Genomic DNA, 21408 nt, shown 5'->3' on the forward strand with positions numbered 1-21408 from the left:
CAGAGCCCTTGCAGCTCTATCTCCCAAAATTAGATTTCAGGAATAAAGGGGGAGGTGGGGGAAGGTTATCAAACGCTATGTAAAACAGAAAAAAAAATTTCAAGAAGTTATCCCCCCCCCGTGTTAATCTCTGGAACTCAGTGATACAGGATGTCATTGAAGCCAACAGCTTAGCAGGATTCAGAAAAAAGATTAGACATTCATATGGATAACATCTAATTGTATAAGAGTGCTTCTCCTGTGGGCATATTTTTTAATTGTCCAGTGTGGTGTTTCTTGCACTTTACTCTAAAGCATCTGATACTAACCTATCAGAAACAATACACTGAAGCAAGGCTCAGATCCAGTATTAAAATTTTCTATTAAACATGCTTTGGTTAGAATTCCAAACAGTGGCTTGGTGCTAGCCAAGTGATTCCTACTCTTTTACTGGCACTCCTACATGTGATACACTGATGGATGGTCTCCCTGCTCCATGGGTGGACACAGTTGCCACCGTCTCCCTTCTTTCCTGGCTATTTGCTGCTTTCCTTTCGTCCCTTGCTTGTTCCTTTTTTTCCATCTCACCCTTCTATTTTTGAAAAAAATATGTTTTTGTTCCCCTTGGCCCCTAAAGCTAAGCTGCATTTAAGATGGGGAGAAGTGGGGAATGGTGACTGTATGAAATCATGATCCTGGAGTTGTCAAAGCTGAGGAGGAAAAGAGCTAAGAGCAGCAGCTTACTGTCTGGGTCTTCAGCTCAGGACAGCTACAAGAACAGATCCTAGGAATCTCCCACAATTGTGGGATTTCCCCAAACATTGGCAGGATGGAACCCGACTCTTCATTCTTTCCCTTCCGCCCACAGTTCTTTTCTACCCCACATACCTCCTGAATTAGTCTAGGGCTTGCTTTCAAAACTGAGTCATAGTCCTAGAGCATGAATATTAGGCAATGGAAATTAACTCCTCATTGCATTGTCTACCTTGAGTGAATTGTTAAAAAGCACTCGCACCAAGAAAGAAAGTTAGAATAGCAGTGCTGGCTCTGACCCTTGAAAGCAGCAACGGCAACATGTGGCCCAGCGATCCCACCCCCAGTTTATACACAGGAAATGGAAACAGTTTGGTTGAGGTATGTCTGTGTCTTATTTTGTTTTTGAACAGAGGCCCCATCTAAAGTCCTTCCAGGGCACATTCCTTCTTATTACATAAACTCCGGAGGACTGACACCAGCTGCCCCATTACACACTGCAGTGGAAGATACACAAGTGAGTTTCAAGAGACTGCATATTTTTAAGTGAAGATTTTAACATCCATCTTACAATTCCTTTCAACCACTTCAATCGGAATAGACACACACTTGCGGAGGGGTGATCTTTCAACCTCTGCCCCGACAACACTCAGAGTGTCCTATGCCAATGTGTTTCTGAAGTGAAAGACCACCAAAAATGGCATCTTTAGGCATTCAACCTGGTTCAGGGGGAAGAGACAGGGACAATGCTTCAAATCAAGCCCTTTACCACCCATTTCTATGCCCACAAAAGTTCTAAAAGAATAAAGTGACATTTATAATTAAAAGCTAATTTAAGGAATGTACAATATTTACAAAGTCATGACAGGCAAGACATCTCAGGAAAGTGGAGCAGAGCGAAAGGAAGGGACTTGTACGAGGGAGTTGTTGAGGACAGAGCCAGGAAGGGCTTGGGACTTTCCTCCCTCCAGTAGATGTACTTTGGAGGGGCCTATCCTCATAGCCTCCAACCCTTTGGATGGCAGGGTGATTCAGCACCCACTTGGAAACCTTCCCTTACACTTTTTCGCAAGGGACTCTGTTTCTCCACTTACTCAGGCCTGAGGCAAGACCAGCAAATAAGCCCCAGCCTGTCCCAGACCAATATTTATTGCAGCTCATAAGCGAGCTCATAGCAGCCAATGGGCCTGTCTGTTTTCCAGCCAAGCAGATCTCAGCACAGCCCAGTATTCCCAATGGGAATAAGTCAAAACTACATTATGGGTCCCTGCATATCCCATCTAAGCAAGTCTTAGTAGAGCCCAGTGTACATTACAGCTTGGGAATAAGCCAAACACAGCCTATCTCAGTTCAGGAATAAACTGAGACCAGCTCATCTCTTGCCCCAGGATGTCATCCTCTAGGCCAGAAAAGCTGATATCCAGCAGGATTTTGCTCAGGCTGTTGTTCATGGTGTCCAGAACCAGGCCCTCCATGAGAGACTGGTTCTCAGGAAGTCCTGAGGCTGGCAATTCCAGTGATGATTGCTTGGTGGATTCAGGATTGGAATCAGGAGAGCTCGTGAGGGGCCCGGAAACCATGTCATTGGACTCTGTTTGGAGAAGCTGTTGAGGGGAGTCAAACAAGGAGTTTTTAAGGGGAGTGCTGTTGAAGCCCAGCAAGTCCAAGTTCTCTTGGAGGGATGTGAATGGCACCTGAGGGGTTCTCACAGGGCTGAAGTCCAGCTCACTGCTTTCCTTAGCAATGGGTGCAAGTCTCCAGGAGTCAGGGGCCCCCATTGGTGGAGTAGCAGTTGGGACTTTGCTCGGGGTGGAGGAAACTGGCAGCTTGCAGAACATCTCCTTGACTGGTGTTTTAAAGGGACCACCCTCCTCCTGGGAGCAGCTGAGCTCCAGAGACTGGGTTTCCTGCAGGAAAGGAAGGTCCAACGTCAGCCTGAAAGAGTCAGAGCCACTGCTCTCTGGCAGAACCAGGACTGGCTCTTCTGAGCAAGGCAGCACTAGGTGCTGTTTCCTTCTGGACCTGCCTGTCTTCCGCCTCTTTATAATCACTGTGTCAGATACGCCCCGGGGCGGGGACTTCAGCACAGTGAAGTGTTTCTCCCGCTTCACACATGGTACTGGGAGCAACAGGCCTGGCTCTTCATCAGACTGCACTGGTTCCTCCTTTATAGACAAGACTGGGGGGAATGAGGGCAGCCATTTGTCAGGACAGCAGTCCTCCTTCTCCTCCTTTATACACAGGTCTGCAGGGAAAGAGGCTGGCGCTTCACCGGGCTGGGAGTTGTTCTCCTTTACAGATTGGGTTGGGGCAAATGCGGACGGCCTTTCATCACAGTGACTCTTCTCCTTCATAGGACTTGTGGGCAAGAATGAGGATGGCTCTTCAGTGGATGGCAACACCTACACGGGAAGCACAGAAGTGAGGAATGACACACTAGTGAGTAAGCAGGGGTCTAGAGAAAAGAAAAATCACAAGGCAGGAAATGCAGCAGGAAGGAGGGGGCAGTAGAGCTTTGGGATCAGGCGGAGGGGAAAGGAAGGCGCATTGCTGAAGTCAGTGGCAATAATATGATTAGCTAGAGAGGAGCCAGCAAAGCGCACTGGGTGGATCTTGGCACAGCACCACCAGATGGTGTCCCTAGAGAGCAGTATTTCTGGGGAGGCGCTGTGAACCTAAGGAGTGTTGTGGTTGGGGGATGCAGGTAGTGAGGAGGGCTGGGTGCTTCTGAAAGAGGCAAAAACCACACTCTTCAAAATGTAAAGGGAGACCAGAATGGGTCAAGAGAGCAATGTAGTTCCATTAGGAACTGAATGAAGGCTTGAAAAAAGGAGAGAATCCATGTTGCTCCTGTCTGTTGTCGGTTCACACTCAGAGGAGAATCCCTGCGTGAACTAAAAAGCAGCCTACCAATGACAAGACAACTAGAGGAGAACAGTCACCTTAGGAATGGGGGATGGAAGGCAGGTGCAGCCCAGCACCAGCCAGCTCCAGTCCCACCACTGCAAGCATGGACGTTTGACAGCAGTAGGGAGAGTGGGCAAAAAAACCCTGTGGAGAGCAGGGGAGACTGGCACCACAGAAGCCCAAAGCTAGCAGAAACACTAACCTTTGGAGCAATGCGTACACGCTTGCTGCTCCGGATAGACTCTGAGCCACTGAGGGAGGCTCCCTGGGCCATGGGCTGAGGCACCTTCAGGGAGGACTGCAGGATGAGAGGTTGGCTCACAGGAAACTGGATTGGAACCAGGTAGGAGCTGACACGAGGAAGCAAAGGCTTCATCTTTCGGCCTGGAAGGGAAGAGACTGGATCAGCTAGCATCTTGCTCTGGAGAGCCTCCTCATCCCCACCACCACAAGCCAGGCACTAGACAATCAAGAGATGGGGAGCTTGAACCATTCTCAATCCCAGAAGATAACCAACTAATTCCAAGGAGGGGCTCACCCGCCCCTGCCTTTTCTGCATAGTTATGGGGATGCAAGTCCTGAGCTGAAACCCAGCAGAACCCAGGAGCTCCGGTGAACAAGCACCCCCAACTCAAGGTGTCTTGGGTTGGGATACTGCTCCCCACAGAGCTCGGCTCCTACTCCCTTTGAACACCGGCCCCTGTATCAGGTCTCCCCCGCCACCCCCAGACGTCTTCTCTCAGATGCAGCAGCCCTGCCCTCAGCTCCAAACCTGTCAGACAGGAGCGGCCGTGGCAAGCCTGCGAGCAGGCAATGCTGGACAGCAATTTCCATTTCTTTTCCTACAGGCTGGGAATGGCAGTTCGGGATCAAGCGCCCATCACCCTGGTTAGGGGACTGGCTGTCTTTCTGTCCAAGACAGATGCACACACTCACGTGCATTTTGTGGCTCAGTTTTGTTGCTGCTGTTGCCCCCTGTGTTCTTCTGGAGTTCTGGAATGTATCGTTTTTGCTGCTATGGTCATTGGGGGATAAGAAAGAGGAGAAAAGAGAGTTAAAGAGAAGAACCATCTCTGTTCGACTGCCTCGCTTAGGAACGTGGATCCAAAGGCCTGTGCTGAGCTAGTGCCGAGAGAGCAACCATTACCACCCTGAGACTGTGTGCCACCTGCCATTGCATGCCCATGACATCCCTCTGCCAGCTGCCACACAAAAGCCTTGTGGAGGGTGAGCTGGCATGACAGAGCTTCTCCAGTTGTGGTCTCTGCTGCAGGAGAAATGACCTGATTTTGGTGTCCTCTCTGCCTGAGGAAAGGTGAACAGTACAGCTTTACAGCGTGTAGCGTCTTTCATACAAACCATAGCCCAAAATGCTCAAGTGGAACAGCAGAGCAAAAGAGGAATTGAAGATCTAAGCAGGTGGAAAGAGGGATGGGGGTGGAAAGGAAATGGAGACAAGTCTGGCTAGCTGCTTGCACATCTGTTATCACTACACTGCTGGAGGTGAAGGAGGCAGCACCAACTTCCATCTTGCCAAGAGTCATGGTGCTTCTAGGGAGAAGAAAGGAGTGCACAGAGATTTTGCCCTTCCTGAAGCCACAGCCCAGAAAGGAGAGGGGCTGCTGCCAGGGGGGGTTGTACCTGAAACTTCTGGCTGGGTTTGTTCTCTGGAGACACATTTCATGCCAATATGCAGCTGCCGGCACCTCACTGCGCCTATAGATATGCGCATGCAGCTGTTATATGCTTCTGCAAATATCCATCCATCATTATTGGGTCTTCACCAGCTAGTGCATTTTCAGCAGCAGTTAGAAACTTGTCCCTCCATTATATCAGGCATGCCTCCTTCCCCAAAAACGTGTGCAAGGAGCTATTGGACTGGCAGCTGCGGTGACTCATTCCCCCTCCCCAAGCATCCTGTCCTTTTCTGCAATCACTGGCAAAAGGAAAAGTAGCCCAAGCCCCGAGCCAGAGGGAAAGTCTTACTGATTCAGAGTACTCAGGCGATGTTGGTGACCCCGCATCCAGTGGCTGGTGGCAGCAAGGCATCAGGAGGGAGAAAAATAAGAGGAAGTTACCAACCAAAGGGGGAAAAAGTATGGGACATTAACCCTTGCACAAAGCTCCCAAGTAGGAACTTCCAGCTGCCCACCCACCAGGGAGAAAACGCAGGAAGTGTTCACCCTGCCTGCTCTGAAAATCATTGCGGCAAGAGAAGGTCTCCATTCCTTTCACAAAGGGACCCCTTCCACATCCCCCAGGTGACACAAGGCAATTCTGCCTGCATGGCTGGTCAAACACAACTATGCAGTGCATTAAAGGCCCAACCCAACTCTCATTTAAGTCAATGGGAGTCTTTCCATTAGCTACCATGTGAGTTTGCGTCAGTCCTTTGGAAAGCAGCTGGTTGAAAGCTTATTCTACCTTTCACTATTCACATTGCTACACTGCACCTGGACAGCCCTGTTGCATCAAAGGTGCTCCAGCCCATCCAGGCTACCTCCCACTTCAAAACAGGGAACCCGCTACTTGTAAAATTAATAGTGACTTTGTTCTCTAGAAGTTGGAATGAGGCCACATGCCAAGAGGGCTTCACCTCCCTGTTGAAATCAGATGCTGTCAGATGTCCTGGCACTCCAGAATTGGGAAGGCTACCTGTTTTCCTTCCCAGGAGCCACTCACCTTGAACACTTGGTCCAGCGTCAGATAGCGATTGGCATCAGGGTGGATCGTCCAGAAGGAGATTTTACCATTGGCAGACGTCTCCCGGACAAACATATCGTGAAGTGATAGGTTGTGTCGAATGGAGTTCTAGGTGGAGAGGAAAGATCTTAAATGTTTTTGATAACTAAGCATAGGTAGGACCCCAAGACACTACAACCCAGGCAGGGGAATGCCCCTCTGGCAGACCTCACCCCTTCATGCTCACCTGGTACACAGTTATATCCCCATCACTAAAGTCCCTTAGTGCCCCCACCAAAGATATTCTAGCTTCCTGCCCAGTAACCCCAGCCAGCCCTCTCCCCTGCCTGAGAGGAATTGAGAGAGGATGCTAGCGTGTTTGAGATGGAAAAGGGAACATCAAGAATTGAAGAGGGCTCTTAGTTTGAAACTATTTTCCATCCTGTTTCACAGGCTGCTTGTTCCTTTGGATGAAGGGAAGAAAAAAAAAAAAAAAAAAAAAAAAGCAATTCTCCAAGCAAGCAGCCCCCTAGTGTGAGGGCTGGTCTATACTAATGCTGTAAATCAACTTAAGTTATGCTATGTAACTATGTTCGACCTACAGCAGTGTCTACTGCTGACTTCACCTCCCCAAGAGGCGGGAAGGTGAGTACAAATCTCAACGGGAGAGCACTCTGCCATCAACTTCACCAGATCTGCTAAATTGATACCGCTGCATAGATTGCAGCAGTGCTGATTTAGCTGGAAGTATAGACAAGCCCTAAAACTCTGTTGCCCACACCTAGGAGTAGAGTCAGATGCATCCTCAACAGAACATGTTACCTTCCAGCCTGGCTTGGCCACATATTTAAAATAAGGGAAATGGTCCTCAATCCAGGTATAGATATCCTTCAGGGTCATGCGCTTCTTCTCGGTGCTGTTGATGGCAAACTGGATCATGGCCATGTAGGAGTAGGGGGGCCGTTCTGATATCGAGTCCTGCCACAAGGAGGAGGAGGTAGCGGTAGCAGTAGCAGCAATGGAGTCTTCTTCAGTCTGGAAGAAAAAAGGAGGAAACAGTGTGAAAGTTGAAGGAGCCTAGGAAAGTTCCAAGGAAGTTCCTCTTAGCCTGAGGATTCTGCTGCACAGATCAACTTAGTGGAGGCTCAGGTTACCCAGATTGTGTCATGTCTGCTCTCTTTGAGTGTTCTCACCCACATTCCTGTCTTCAGTTTCCAGAGGTTTACTCTATTATGTACCCCACCATCTCCCTCCTTACCTTGATCCTCTCCTGCACAGGTGTCTGGTTCTCCTTCTCCATCTCTTGTTTCACAGTACAGGGGCCCAGCCCATCAGAACTCATCTTCCCTAGCCATTGGATGTTAGTCAGACTGTTATCCAACGCGCTGCTTGTTGCCTCTCCACTGCCTGCAGGGAAACAAACCAAGAGCCCTGCTCATTCACCTGCTGCCATCCCAGATACCCAAAGAGAGGCCCCAGCCAGATCTCAAAAATGGGCCCAAGTTCCCCATCTCGAGATAGAGGCACAAGAGGCTAAAGCTTGTTGTGGATCTAGCCAGAGCTCCTGATTTAGCTGTGAATCAGCCCAATTGCTGGAAAGGCTCCAAACCTAAAAATCCCAAATTGGATCTGAACCTCCATCTGCCCTGGCCCAGAGTGAGTGCTGAGCGCAGTGCTTAAAAAATGTCCCCAGACCTTTACTAGCCAACAAACTAAACATCTTTGTTCCAGGCAGCAAAACCCTTTGCTCCTGCAGTTCTGACCCCCCTCACCTCCCATTCTGTCAGTGTACCAAAGTCTTAACCTGTAACACACCCTTACAAACTCTATGGGAAACACCATGCCCTAAGATCACTGATTTTGACTTGGATTCAGTATTTGAATCTCTATCACCATATGTAGAAGGCTAATATACTAACCAGGTGGGCTGCTTAAAATTTCACATTTTTCACCACTGAACTCTTCCATATTGAGCAAGGCACAGGCCTCCCATACCCACCCACCTCTCATTGCACTTAAGAGGCCAACAGAAGGGAACAGCCTACGTACTGTTTCCTTCCTGTTCTTGTCCTCCCATGGAATTGACTTGTGGAGGCCACAGTACTGCCCTTTTCACAGTTTTGTCAGGGTTTTGTTCGATGTTCTTCTCTCCACCCTGACAATCTGCTGCTCTGGTCCCCTTTGTTGCTGTGCTCGTCTCATCCTTTGATTGGAGCTTCTGCTGAGTTGCTGCTGAGCCTGTGGGGCAAGAGCTGCCCCCACTGCTGATAAGAATGAACTTGTTGGGCCCATTGCTGCCACATTCTTTCCCCTTGGCTGTCAGAGCCTCAATGATACTCTGGATGTCAGCATCAGGAGGGATGATCACCACCTGGGTGTTGAGCATGGTAGGGTGATTAATGATCTTTATTCCTGCTGGGAATTTCTGGGTGACACACTCCACTCTGTCCCTGGGTTTGTCCCCTCTGCTGTGCTCCTGCTTGGGGGCTCCTTTACTCTCCCCATCCGGTTCATCTCTTGCTGGAGAGTTGGATGCATTGCCATCCGGGAGGGACAGTTTTCGTCTCTTGAGAATTAGGGGCCTGCGAGGGCTGGTCCTCATCGTTGGTCTGTACAGTCGCTCTCCATTGAAGACTACAAGAACAGACCCTGCAAAACATAAGACAGAGCATGAAAGAGGAGATGTGGGCCTGGAACATATAGGAAAGGAATCGATTGTCTCTCATGCCAGGTACGCAATCAGCTGGTGTATGAGGGGCTTTCCACTCCATAGAGTAGTAGTCCCAGGGGTGGAAGATTCCTCACCACCTGTCTTGTGACTAGGTGACAGTCCCTATGCCCATAGGGAAGAATTGCATACTACATCCATGCCAGGGAAAGGAAGAACAGACGGTTGGAAAAACAGCCAGCACTTCCTTTCTTCCTTATTTATCGACACACACCCTCATGAAAACCCCACACAAATTACCAGCACCAATTAAATAATTTGCATGATAACTGACGATCTCAAACCACACCCGTGAGGTTAGTGTTATCATATCTGTTTAATAGATGGTCAACTGCTTAAAACACCATAAATTAGGAGGGTTTTAACCCATGGAAGCTTGAAATAGATGCATTAAAGAAGCCAGGCACTTCCCTTAGCACTGTGCAGAACTAAATTAATCATCCTCAAATGGCACAATAAACTTCCTAATCTGGACTTTATGGATGGTAAATAATTTTAAAATTTAGAACTGGGGGGGATAAATGGCCAGACCAGTAATAGTGATTTGGAGAAAAGATAATCGGTTGCCCTTATATGAACACCAGTTGCAGATATGGGAGTTGTGGCGAGTGGAGCTTAGCTCTTGCACAGGAAATCTTCTGTGGAATGACAGTGCTTGCACTATGCATATTATGCATGGTAGATTAAGCATTAACTAAAATGGAGAGGATTTCACATCATGGGAGCCGATCCAGCCTGTTAGCGTCACAAAATTCTCAGAGAGGGTCGTTTGTATTGTCATAAAAGGGCAAAACCAAAACTGACAGAAAAATAAACTAGTCCCCTTCCTACATGATAGAGGCAAGCGACACATCCAACCCCGGCCTCTACCTAGCAGTTAGAGATGCTCAGAGAGGCTCGCCAACAGGTATTCTCCACATGCTACACAGGTTAGGACTACTGTCCTAGCTGTCACTTCGAGACCCCTCTGTGAGGTTATGGCAACCCCCCCGCGCCCGCAGGGTCACGCAGAGAGTGCGCCACGGGGCTAGGGTCAGAACCATCCCCCTCAGAGAGCGCAAGAGAGTGATGACAACCCCGCAGGTTGCCCAGAGCGCTCTGTGGGAGGAAGCGGCTTCCTAGGATGCCCTGGACACCACTGAGAAAGGCCTTGCAGCCTCCTGGCTGTGTGCGGTGCGGGAAGGAACACGGCAGGGCCATGCCTACAATGGGAATTCTCGCCGTCCCTTCCCCCACCCCACCCCACGCCCATCCCGTTCCCCCGTCCCTGCTCCCCCACCCTTGTTCCCCAGAGGCCTGCATCCGCCGGCCCCAGGTTCCTCTCCAGCCTTACACCCTCTTCACCATGTCTTCTCCCCCCGCAAATACCCTCCTTGCCACCACAAACCCCACCGATCCCCTTTTCCTTCCCTGGTCCCAATAACTCCCCTCCCAGCCCCCACAGCAAAGCCCCTTCCTCCTGCCTGCCCGCCCGCCCGCCCGCCCGCCCCCCGGCCTGGCCCTTCGGCCCCTCCCAGCCCCACTCTCACCCCGGTGTCGGGGGCGCGGGGGGGGGGGTGTCGCGCGCCCCGCTGCCTCCCCGCAGGGACCCGGCGCCGCCGGGCTCCGCGGCTGCTCTCGGCCCCCAGAGGCAGTTCGGTTCCTTTCGTTTCGCGGTTTGAATTTGGCGCCCGGCGGCCCGTTGGCGTCACGTGCGGGGAGGGGGCCAATGGAGGTCGGGTCGGGGGGGCCGAGCGTTCTATCCGGGGCCGCCACCGGCCAATGAGCGGCCGCGCCGGCTGGTGGCGACACACTGGTGACCCCGGCAGGAGCCGGAGCCGGAGCCGGACGGGACGCGAGGCCGGTTCTCTCCCTCTCCGCGCGGCGCAGCGGCCTTCCTGAGGTGCCCGGGCTGGGCGGACGCGGGGGCCGCTGGTCGCGGGGCAGAGCCCTGCCCACTTCCCCTCCTCCGAGTGGGGGGCTCCAGCTCTGCCCCTCCCCGCGGGCTGGCTCGTGCCTCTCCCCTGGCCCCCGCGCGCCTTTGCCCGCCTCGCGCCGCCCTCTCTCCCGCTGGAGCTGCTGTGTGACCCCGGTGCCTGCGCTGCCCCCCCCGACCCCGCCCCAAACCCCCAGCCAGGCCGAGGACCCGTCCAACGAGCGATGATGGCTGAGTAACCTCTGCGTGCCCTGCTGAGCCTCTGGGCTGTGTATTGTGCGTAGTCAGTGCCCGGTGGTTGCTGTGCGAGAAGAGCCCACTGGTTACTGGCGGGGCGGGGCGGGGTGGGCAAACTACGGCCCGGGGGCCACATCCGACCCTTCAGACGTTTTAAGCCGGCTCTGAAGCTCCCGCTGGGGAGCGGAGTCTGGGGCTTGTCCCGCTCTGGGCGTGCACTGGCTCCGTGTGGCTCCTAGGCATAGGAGCACATTGCCCCTGCCCCGAGCCATGCCCCTGCAGCTCCCATTGGCCGGGAACCACGACAGCTGTGGATAGGGCAGCCCACAGAGCCACCACATAGGAGCCGGTGGGGGGGGACATGCTGCTGCTTCCATGAGCTGCTTGAGATAAGCGCTGCCTGGAGCCTCCAGCCCTGACCATCACCCATGCCCTAGCCCTGATCCCCCTCCTGCCCTCCAAATCCCTTAGTCTCAGCCCGGAGCACTCTCCTGCACCCACAACCCCTTATTCCCAGCCCCACCCCAGAGCCCACTCCCCCAGCCACAGCCCTCACCCCTCCCACATCCCAACCCCCAATTTTGTGAGCATTCATGGCCTGCCATACAATGTCCATACCCAGATGTGGCCCTCGGGCCAAAAAGTTTGCTCATCCCTGGCATGGGGGGAGAGAGAGCACTGGCTTGTGTGTGTGCATATAATGTGTGTGTGTGTGTGTATGTAGAACAGTGGTCCCCAAACTTTGCGGGGTTGCACCCCCACCTCTTGCCCCTGTCCACCCCTTCCCCTAAGCCGGTGGGGCTGCGGCTTGGCAGGGGTGCGGACAAGGGTAAGGGGAGCAGAGCTGGGGCTCGGGATGGAGTGGAGCTGGGTAGCAATCCCTACTCGTCAGCTTGTGTGTATCTAGCTAGTACTGGGGGGGAGTATAAAGTAGCTGGCTATATAAGTATATACACGCACCCCAGCAAGGGTCATCAAAGGCAAAGTGGATCTTTAAATACAGTAAGAGAAAGACAAAGGAAACTATAGGTTTTTTACTTAGGAGGGAAGGAGAGCTAATAACTGAACGTTAAGAAAGTTGATGTGTTTATTGCTCAGTTTGCATCAGTCTTTACCAGATAGGTTAATGGTGATCAGATACCCAATGTAATTAATATTAAAGACAAGGGGGAAGGAATGCAAGCCAAAATAAGAAAAGAACAGGTTAAAGAATATTTAGATAAGATAGATGTATTCAGGTTGGCAAGTTGTATTCATTTTATGGTATTTAAGGCATTAGCTGAACCAATCTCCGAATGGTTAGTAGTTATCTTTGAGAATTCCTGGAGGCCAGGGAAAGTCCCAGAGGATTGGAAAAGGGCAAACAATACCCATTTTTTTTAAAAAAAGAGGACTTGGGGAATTATAAACCCATCAGTCTAATTTCAATACCTGAAAAGATACCAGAACAAACTTATTAAGCAATCCATTTGTAAGCATGTGGTGGATAATAGGGTTATAAGGACTAGCCAGCATGGATTTGTCAAGAACAAATCATGCCAAACCAACTTCACTTTTTTCTTTGACAGGGTTACTGGTATAGTGGATAGGGAGGAAGCTATAGATGTGATATATCTTCATTTTAGTCCCACGTGACATTCTGATAAGCAAACTAGGGAAATGTAGTCTAGATGAGATTATTATAAGATAGAGTGCATAAATGAGTGCAGCCTTGCAACCAAAGAATAGTTATCCATGGTTTGCTGTCAAGCTGGGAAGGTATCTCTAGGGGGGGTCCCATGGGGATATGAATTGAGTCTAATGCTATTGAATATTTTCATTAATGACTTGGCTAATGGAGTTGAGAGTAGGCTTGTAAAACTGGCAGATGACCCCATGCTGGGAGGGGTTGCAAGCACTCTGGAGGACAGGATTAGAATTTAAAACAATCTTGACTAATTGTAGAATTGGTCTGAATTCTCCAAGATGAAATACAATTAAGACAAGTGTGAAATATTTTGCTTAGAAAGGAAAAATCAAATGCAGCACTACAAAATGGGGAATAATTGGCTAGGTGGTATTACTGCTGAAAAGGAGCTGAAGGTTACAGTGGATCACAAATTGAATATGAGTCTACAATGTGATGCAGCTGTGGAAAAAGGCTAATATTCTGGGGTCTTTCAACAAGAGTGTCATATGTAAGTCATGGGAGGTAATTGTCCCACTTTGCTCAGCATTGGTGAGGCCTCAGCTTGAGTATTTTGTCCAGTTCTAGGCACCACAATTTTGGAAAGTTGTGAACAAATTGGAGAGAGTCCAGAAGAGAGGAACAATAATGGTAAAAGGTGTAGAAAACCTGACCTATGAGGAAAGATTTAAAAAAGGGGAGGGGAGGCATGTTTAGTTTTTGAAAAAAGATGACTTGATGGGGGAACCTGATAAGTCTTCAAATATGTCAACGGCTGCTATAAAGAGGATGGTGATTGATTGTGCTCCTGCACCCAAACTCCCACCCAGAGTCCCTACCACAGCCCGGTGAAAATGAGTGAGGGTGGGGGAGAGCAAGTGACGGGGGGAGGGGGATGGAGTGAGTGGAGCAGGGCCTTGGGAAAGGGGCGGGTTAGATCCTGGATTGCCCTTAAATTCAAAAAGTGATCTTGGGTGTAAAAAGTTTGGAGACCACTGGACTAGGGTTTATTTGGCCCTGCTTCATCATCAGGGGTTAGAGTTGATAACTTCTTGAGGTCCCTTCTAGCCCTACATTTCTTTAATTCTGTGAATCTCTGATATAGCTGGCTTCATGTATCACTTGCTGGTTCTAATTCATATATTTTTAAAGAAATGTATAACAGTTCTTTAAAAATAGCTGACTTGGAACCATCATGTGAGGAATAGAATCATAGACTATCAGGGTTGGAAGGGACCTCAGGAGATCATCTAGTCCAACCCCCTGCTCATAGCAGGACCAATCCCCAACTAAATCATCCCAGCCAGGGCTTTGTCAAGCCTGACCTTGAGAACCTCTAAGGAAGGAGATTCCACCACCTCCCTAGGTAACACATTTCAGTGTTTCGCCACCCTCCTAGTGAAAAAGTTTTTCCTAATATCCAACCTAAACCTCCCCCACTGCAACTTGAGACCATTACTCCTCGTTCTGTCATCTGCTACCACTGAGAACAGTCTAGATCCATCCTCTTTGGAACCCCCTTTCAGGTAGTTGAAAGCAGCTATCAAATCCTCCCTCATTCTTCTCTTCCGCAGACAAAACAATCCCAGTTCCCTCAGCCTCTCCTCTTAAGTCATGTGCTTCAGTCCCCTGATCATTTTTGTTGCCCTCCGCTGGACGCTTTCCAATTTTTTCACATCCTTCTTGTAGTGTGGAGCCCAAAACTGGACACGCTACTCCAGATGAGGCCTCATCAATGTCGAATAGAGGGGAACGATCACGTCCCTCAATCTGCTGGCAATGCCCCTACTTATAGAGCCCTAAATGCCATTGGCCTTCTTGGCAACAAGGACACACTGTTGACTCATATCCAGGTTCTTGTCCACTGTAACTCCTAGGTCCTTTTCTGCAGAACTGCTGCCTAGCCATTCAGTCCCTAGTCTGTAGCGGTGCATGGGATTCTTCCATCCTAAGTACAGGACTCTGCACTTGTCCTTGTTGAACCTCATCAGATTTCTTTTGGCCCAATCCTCTAATTTGTGTAGGTCCCTCTGTATCCTATCCCTACCCTCCAGCGTATCTACCTCTCCTCCCAGTTTAATGTCATCTGCAAACTTGCTGAGGGTGCAATCCACACCATCCTCCAGATCATTAATGAAGATGTTGAACAAAACCGGCCCCAGAACCGACCCTTAGGGCACTCTACTTGATACCGGCTGCCAACTAGATGTGGAGCCATTGATCACTACCCGTTGAGCCCAACAATCAAGCCCACTTTCTGTCCACCTTATAGTCCATTCATCCAGCCCATACTACTTTAACTTGCTGGCAAGAATACTGTGGGAGACCGTGTCAAAAGCTTTGCTAAAGTCAAGGAATAACACGTCCATTGCTTTCCCCTCATCCACAGAGCCAGTTATCTCGTCATAGAAGGCAATTAGAATATAGCCAGTTTATTTAAACACTCATTCTTATTACAGTTGCCTTCATTCTCCCTCCTATTAATTTTGAAAAGCTTACTTGCGTCCTGACTTAAACTAGATTGTAAACTCTTTGGGGGCAAGGACTGTCTTGTACAGTATCCAGCATATGAAGCCCCAGTTCTGTCTGAGGTTTTCAGGAGCAACCCACATTACAAGTTATAATTAAAATATGGATGTGTTTGGTGTTCCAATGAAAAATGTTGTGTTGTGTTGCCATTGGGGGGGGAGGATGATTTCCTTGACAACAGTGGGGGGCCTACGACATGTTTCAACTACATTTAAACTTTAATTTAAAGAAGTCTTTTACTCCTTATGGTTGCAAAGTAAATCAACTAAACGTGAACAAAGTGTAAATGTAACCAAATGCAGTGTCATCTTCTGGAGTCTGTAGATACAGCTACAGCACCTCTACTGTTGCTCAGACCTTTGCAATCAGTAAACTAACAAGATTCTGTTTAGTTTAATTCACTATACAGATCTCCTTGCAGCAGTGAATTTGGCAGGAATTGTCAGTTCCATGCTGCTGATTTTGTTTAGTGAAGCTCTTCCCAACAGCAAGGTGGTGCTGGATGTATTCACAGTGAAGAGGATGCCCTAATAAAATAAGTCTATGTGGAGAGGTGTGCACTACAGACTATATCTTGTTATAGCAGCCAGAAAGCTCTGATGATTGTGTCCTCAGTGGGTCTATGGCTTTGTGTGTGTATATATACTATAAAACATGTATATTTCGAAATTGTATTAGAATTTTTTTTCTGAGAACTTTGAGACTGATCAGAAGTGTTTTCCCTTTAAAAAAAAATGTTGCCAGATTTATATGATGGTTTCACATCCCTGTTTGCTTTCTGCAGATTTGGGTGCAGTTTGTCATCTCTTTCCTCTTCCCCTAACTGGCTCCACCAGGCATCATGAGGTTTCTTAGTGACTTTCTCACACCTTTTGATGCCTCCAAAGAAGAAATGCATCCGCCAGGCCCACAAGGCACAACTGCAGTTCCTTGAAACCCCAAGAGAGGGGCCTACGCATCACTATGGATCTCCGCTGCCTTTGGCTGAGAACCCAAGACATGTTTCTACCAAACCTCTAGACCAGAATGCCTCTATCTCATGGGTAGGTACAAATTTCGTTCCCTTTAGTTTCTTACAGCAATTGTTCTCAGCATTCTTCTGCGTATCTTAACAAAGAGCTGTTTGGACTGGATCTTGGGCATGTATAGCAAACACCCCCTTATTCATTTTTGTGTCCTCTAGGTGGTTATGGTGTTTGGGTTGCTTGAAATCCCAGTCTTGCAGTCACGAGCAGCCCAAGTTGAATTGCAGATTGGAGTGCTCACATCTGAATGGGATATGGTGGCTGCCAGCTGGTAAAACAGAGTTCCCTGTCTTGTAAACTAGCATGGTGGCATGAAAAGGTTGGGATCCATATGTGAGGGAGATTCTTTTTGGTTTTTACAGTAACTGAAAACCTTGGAAATGGAAAGTAGAATACTTACTTTTTAGTTTTATTCTGTATTGGATTTGGTATTTAAAATACAGCAACTATTTCAAATTGGTGGTATAGCTCTCAACCCTCCAGCAACTAAATGTGACACCTTCCTGTTCAACTATGATACAAAATAGAGCCTGCATCTGAACTGTGGTTCTCTTATTTAATATGCATTTTTTAATAATCTCAATTTTGATAGCTTGCATTTCTGTGGTCACATTTACACAAATAAACAGAGAATCTCCGGTCTCTGTGGGATGGAGTTAAATGTTGGGTTAAAATGGATGTTATGCTTTGTAATGTATATGGTTGAAAGGCAGAGTACTTGATGTAAGGTGACGAGGCCTACTTCCAGAGATACAGTGTGGTAAGGAGCAAGGGGTTGCTTCTTGCATTAGCCAGCCACTTGGTGAGAAATGCAGTCTGCTCCAAATGCCAGTGTATTGCTTGGAAACAAATTAGTACATGCCTGGGGTCAGTGTGAGTCTGTTTGAAGATCAAGCCTGGTGCGAAAGTGGGGAAAGGATGTGTTTGTTTTCAAAGGTTTTAGCAGTGCTACATAGACTACAAACCAAGAGTGAACAACAAGAGACGCAGCTGATTAGAAAAATTGTCTTATCGAGTTGAGACACCAATAACCCCCTCTCCAACATGATAAAGGGGCACTGCTTAGATAATTGTATTTATTAATCATGTTCACTTTTCACTGCTCATGCATTTTGTTGATGTCTTGCATTTCACTCGATTGGACAACACTGCTCAGCTTTACTGTTATGCTTCATTTAGGTCAATGCTCTTTTTCTGGGTTGTCAACACCACAATGAACTCTTTAAAAAAAACAACAACAAAAAAAACAAAAAAAACCCAGGTTTCTATTGATAACAAAATTCAAATTTCTGTTTTGCTGTTAAATTTTGTTAACATGATATTACTTGGTTTCAATCAAAAGAAAATGTTGATCCTCAAGTAAACTGGCAAATAGATTCTCCCTACCAGAAATTCAATGCAGGGTGATAAAGCAGGCTTCAGGCAGATACTGTGGTAAGAGCACAGTGTGAATATCTAGATAGGTTACTGCTTCAAAAATATGCTATGTACCTTAATCCTGCCCTCCTTTCCATTTTTATGTGTTTAATCCTCTGCTTTTCCCCACACAGTTCTTCCAACATACCCAAATATTGTTGAGGGGGCAATTAGGTTTCTGGTCAGTCCGAGGATACTTTTATCATGACATACCAGGTTTTTTTTAAGCAAACGTGCAGTTGCTCAGTGGGAGCTGCCTGTCTTTGCAGAAGCCATTACCTCAGGCAGCTCTGCTAAATAATAACACTTAAGTCTCAAAGCTTTTAAACAAAGCAACCCCAAGGAGCAAGGATTCAAACTTGAATGAAACACTCCACCAGCCCCAGAGACCTGGAGTTATCTCTGTTAGATTTTAAATTTCTTTTCGTTGATTTTTTTTTTTTTTTTTTTAAAGCAGAGCATTTTAAACATGCTTCAGACAGTCAGCTGTATGGGTTCTGAAACAGTGAGTAAAACGGTTGCTGAGAGGAGGTAGAATCTGTGTGTATCTGGAACAATGGAAAATTTCCAAATGTACAATGAACTTATCTGGATACGTCTGAGGAGTATTCAGTTAATAAGTAGTGTCACAGTTACCGGGCTAACTGCACCCCTGGCCTCTCCTGGTCTCTTTTGAGTGCACTGCTGCTTAGGTCTCAGACCTTGAGCCATCACCTCTCTTGAGATGGAATCGCCCACTCTTAGACTGGGCCCTGAGTAGCCATCCCCTGTGTATCAACTGTGATTTCCTCACCACGTCTTACTTATGTTCAGTACTTGCAGTTTCCTCTCTCTGGGACCAATGTCAGTGGTATCCAGTTACCAAACAACCTTTTAAAATTATTTATTTTGAACAAAAGCATTGCAAAGAAAATAGATCTTAAAATAATAAACAGACTGTGTGGACGTCCAGGTGTCTTTCACATGGGAATCTTGGTAGATTTAACTTCCTAAAGACTCCTCAGCAGAGTCTTTTTTGTCAGCTTGTCTCCTTGGACAACCCTCTGGCAACGGACAACTTCTTCCCCCTCAGAGGGCTTTTAACTGTTTGGTATCCTTGTGATCTCCAGACTCCCAGCCTGACAAAACAAGGCTTGCAGCTTCACTGGAGACAGGATACGATCCTCAAAGTCATAGCTTTCCCTGTTTCAGATGTATGCCAGGATATTCTTATTTGGGGAGCCACTGTGTTGGCTTCCTGTTCAGTCTCCACTGAATTAAAACAGTATATTTATATAATATAAAGTCTCTCAATAACTCAGTTACCTATCAGTATTCTTTGATTACACAGCAACTCCACAACAATCACAACTAGTACCCAGGTTTCTGGGTTCCGCTCGGTGCTAGGAGAAAGTGAGATATATTAGGAAACGTAAAGTTTCAATCAGAACCCAGTAATGAAAAGGAGCTAATAGGAAAAACTGTGGGAATCATTTTTGAGAATAAATAAATCTCTATCATAATACTTTAATAAACGAAAAACAGCCATTTTTTTCTGTTTGACTTAGGAAATGTTCAGGATTTGAATGCATGACAGAGACTGGAGACTTACAAAGTTGTTTACCTTTTATAATATAATCTTAGAGTTCAGTAGCTTGCTGCGCGCTAACATCCCATGTGGACACGGCTACAGTGCAGTGAAAGTCCTGGAGTGCCACAAATATAAATATGTAAATAGGATCACTTTATCAGTAAGACGTGTGTGTGACACTGACAGTCTTGCAACCTCAGTCTGGGATCCAAGAATCTAGATGGTTCTCTACTACTTATGCATCATCATCTGTAATAAAGGTCCTGCAAATCAAATTCTGCCCTTAGAGAAACCAGTACAGACTCGGTGGAATTCATTGAAATTTTGTAAACAATTTTGTTGGTGCACAGGAAGGAACAGACTCACTCTTTGAACTGTGATTCTGCAAGGATAAGAGATTGACATAGCAGTTGATTTAGTTTATCACTGAAATAAGCAAACAAGACTTTGAAAATATCTAGGGAAGGAGGTGCATTTATATATAGTCACTTTTCAGAGTAGAAGTGTACTTTTAAGGCACATGTGAGTTTTCCATTTTTCTCACTCATTTGGAGAGTGAGTGTGATTTTCCTTTCCAGTCATTACATTGGACTTCCTGCCAAGAAAGCAATAAAATGGCAGCTCTCAAACCAAGAAAGACATGCAGCAGTGGTGGGGAGTAGGGTAGATAGTGGTTGCCTTGTGAAGGAAGTAGGGAGTATGATGAGTCACCCTCTCTGAAGGAAAACATTTTTTTATCATCTCTGTTTGGCCCCTCAGGTATCTCCACAGTTTGAAAGCACTGTGTCAACAGGCTTCAAGAGATGTCAGAAGCAGCACCATGTTGCCCGCAGCTTCCAGAACTGGGATGATAGTCGTGGTTTCCTCCATGTGGGAGGAGTGTGTCGGAAACGCACAGTCTGCAAAGTTCCTCCTTTAATGTTTGAGGTTCCACAGGCACACTCCTATGCTGGAGCAACAGGGTACTCAGACTCTTGTGGTAACCCCGGGAATTGTGCAAAGACATGCCATATCCAGCCAAAGAGGGGCACTGCAGCAAAGCCCAGTACCTCAATGGGCAAGCCTCAGAGCTGTGGAAAAGGGGCCTCTCAGTTTCCTAATCAGGATGCTGAGCCAGATGTTTTCAGTCCACCAGATCTACGGACTCCAGAGCTGCCCTCTGTGAGAAGCTATGGATGCAATGGTACTTTACCACAGATGAACACCCTCTCTCCAAATCCACATAGTGGCCTTGATCTCTGTGCTGACACCACTGAGAGCTTTGAGCCAACATCTGTACTGGTCAAGGATACCACTGAGAGCTTTGAGCCAACATCTGTACTGGTCAAGGATACCCCAGAGCATGAGTACGGAGTGAAGGTAACATGGAGAAAACGGTCTCACCTAATGAGATACCTGAGGGAGAAGGGGATGCTGAGCCCAAGTGACATCCTAGTGAAGACTGTAACTGCTGATCCCAGTCAGTGCTGATCCCTTTGGAATAGGACAGACTGCCTTTGACTTGAGGGGCACAGTAACTGAAATCCCTCTTTGCTGGCTCTAAAAGCAACGGGCATTGCTAAACCTAGTTGGGAGATCAGTGACAGGATAAAGAGAAGAACCAGGACTTATACTGTAGGCTAAGACTGCTCGATGCTGCAGAGAGCTGCTCTCTCCCCGCCAGCCTGCCTGAAGATCAGTCTCCACTGGATCGTGATGGGTGGGGGCGTGGCTGAGAGGTTCCTAGTCTCCAAGAGACTTTCCGTACCCAGCCCCGGACGTGTCCTTCCTCCCTGCACCTCGTCTTGGGTTTCCAGACCCTCCCCACGCCCGCCTGGGCCCTGCTCTCTTTGTAGGGGTGGGATGCGCCTTTCGCACCCTGCTCCAGCCGGGGTGAGTGAGCCCACGCTGGCGCCTCTGGGTCCAGCCCTGTTTGCCCCGCCCCGCGCGGCCATTGAGCTAGCCCCGCCTCGTCGGAGCCTCCGCTGCACAGCAGCCACCGGGGTGCCCGGCACGAGCCAA

General features: G+C 48.1%; 2 protein-coding genes across 10 annotated transcripts; one reads left to right on the forward strand and one right to left on the reverse strand.

The window, feature by feature from the left end:
• Positions 1–325: 325 nt before the first annotated feature.
• Positions 326–11431, reverse strand: FOXM1 (forkhead box M1). 4 transcript variants are annotated; one of them, XM_043514472.1, is made up of 9 exons: positions 11205–11431; positions 8371–8970; positions 7580–7728; positions 7144–7356; positions 6322–6450; positions 5626–5670; positions 4576–4651; positions 3842–4023; positions 326–3134 (listed from the first exon to the last, which is right to left on the reverse strand). In XM_043514472.1, the coding sequence occupies exons 1-9, from the start codon at positions 11335–11337 to the stop codon at positions 2073–2075; spliced, it is 2589 nt and encodes an 862-aa protein (XP_043370407.1). In that variant the 5' UTR covers positions 11338–11431; the 3' UTR covers positions 326–2072. The 4 variants fall into 4 exon arrangements, with proteins under 4 accessions (XP_043370407.1, XP_043370399.1, XP_038250713.1 ...); XM_043514464.1 differs by having other exon boundaries at positions 4576–4654; XM_038394785.2 differs by lacking the exon at positions 11205–11431 and adding an exon at positions 10579–11040 and having other exon boundaries at positions 4576–4654.
• On the forward strand, positions 10786–21394 carry RHNO1 (RAD9-HUS1-RAD1 interacting nuclear orphan 1). Of its 6 annotated transcripts, none has more exons than XM_043514520.1 (4): positions 10787–10931; positions 16181–16439; positions 20167–20652; positions 20695–21394. In XM_043514520.1, exons 2-4 carry the CDS (start codon positions 16272–16274, stop codon positions 20875–20877), a joined length of 837 nt encoding a protein of 278 aa, XP_043370455.1. In that variant the 5' UTR covers positions 10787–10931; positions 16181–16271; the 3' UTR covers positions 20878–21394. The 6 variants fall into 6 exon arrangements, with proteins under 6 accessions (XP_038250824.1, XP_043370455.1, XP_043370441.1 ...); XM_043514515.1 differs by lacking the exon at positions 10787–10931 and adding exons at positions 11244–11258; positions 12069–12072 and having other exon boundaries at positions 20167–21394; XM_038394896.2 differs by having other exon boundaries at positions 10786–10931; positions 20167–21394.
• The last annotated feature ends 14 nt before the right edge of the window (positions 21395–21408 follow it).

The sequence above is a fragment of the Dermochelys coriacea genome, chromosome 1 (assembly GCF_009764565.3).
Source record: "Dermochelys coriacea isolate rDerCor1 chromosome 1, rDerCor1.pri.v4, whole genome shotgun sequence".
Taxonomy (NCBI): Eukaryota; Metazoa; Chordata; order Testudines; family Dermochelyidae; genus Dermochelys; species Dermochelys coriacea.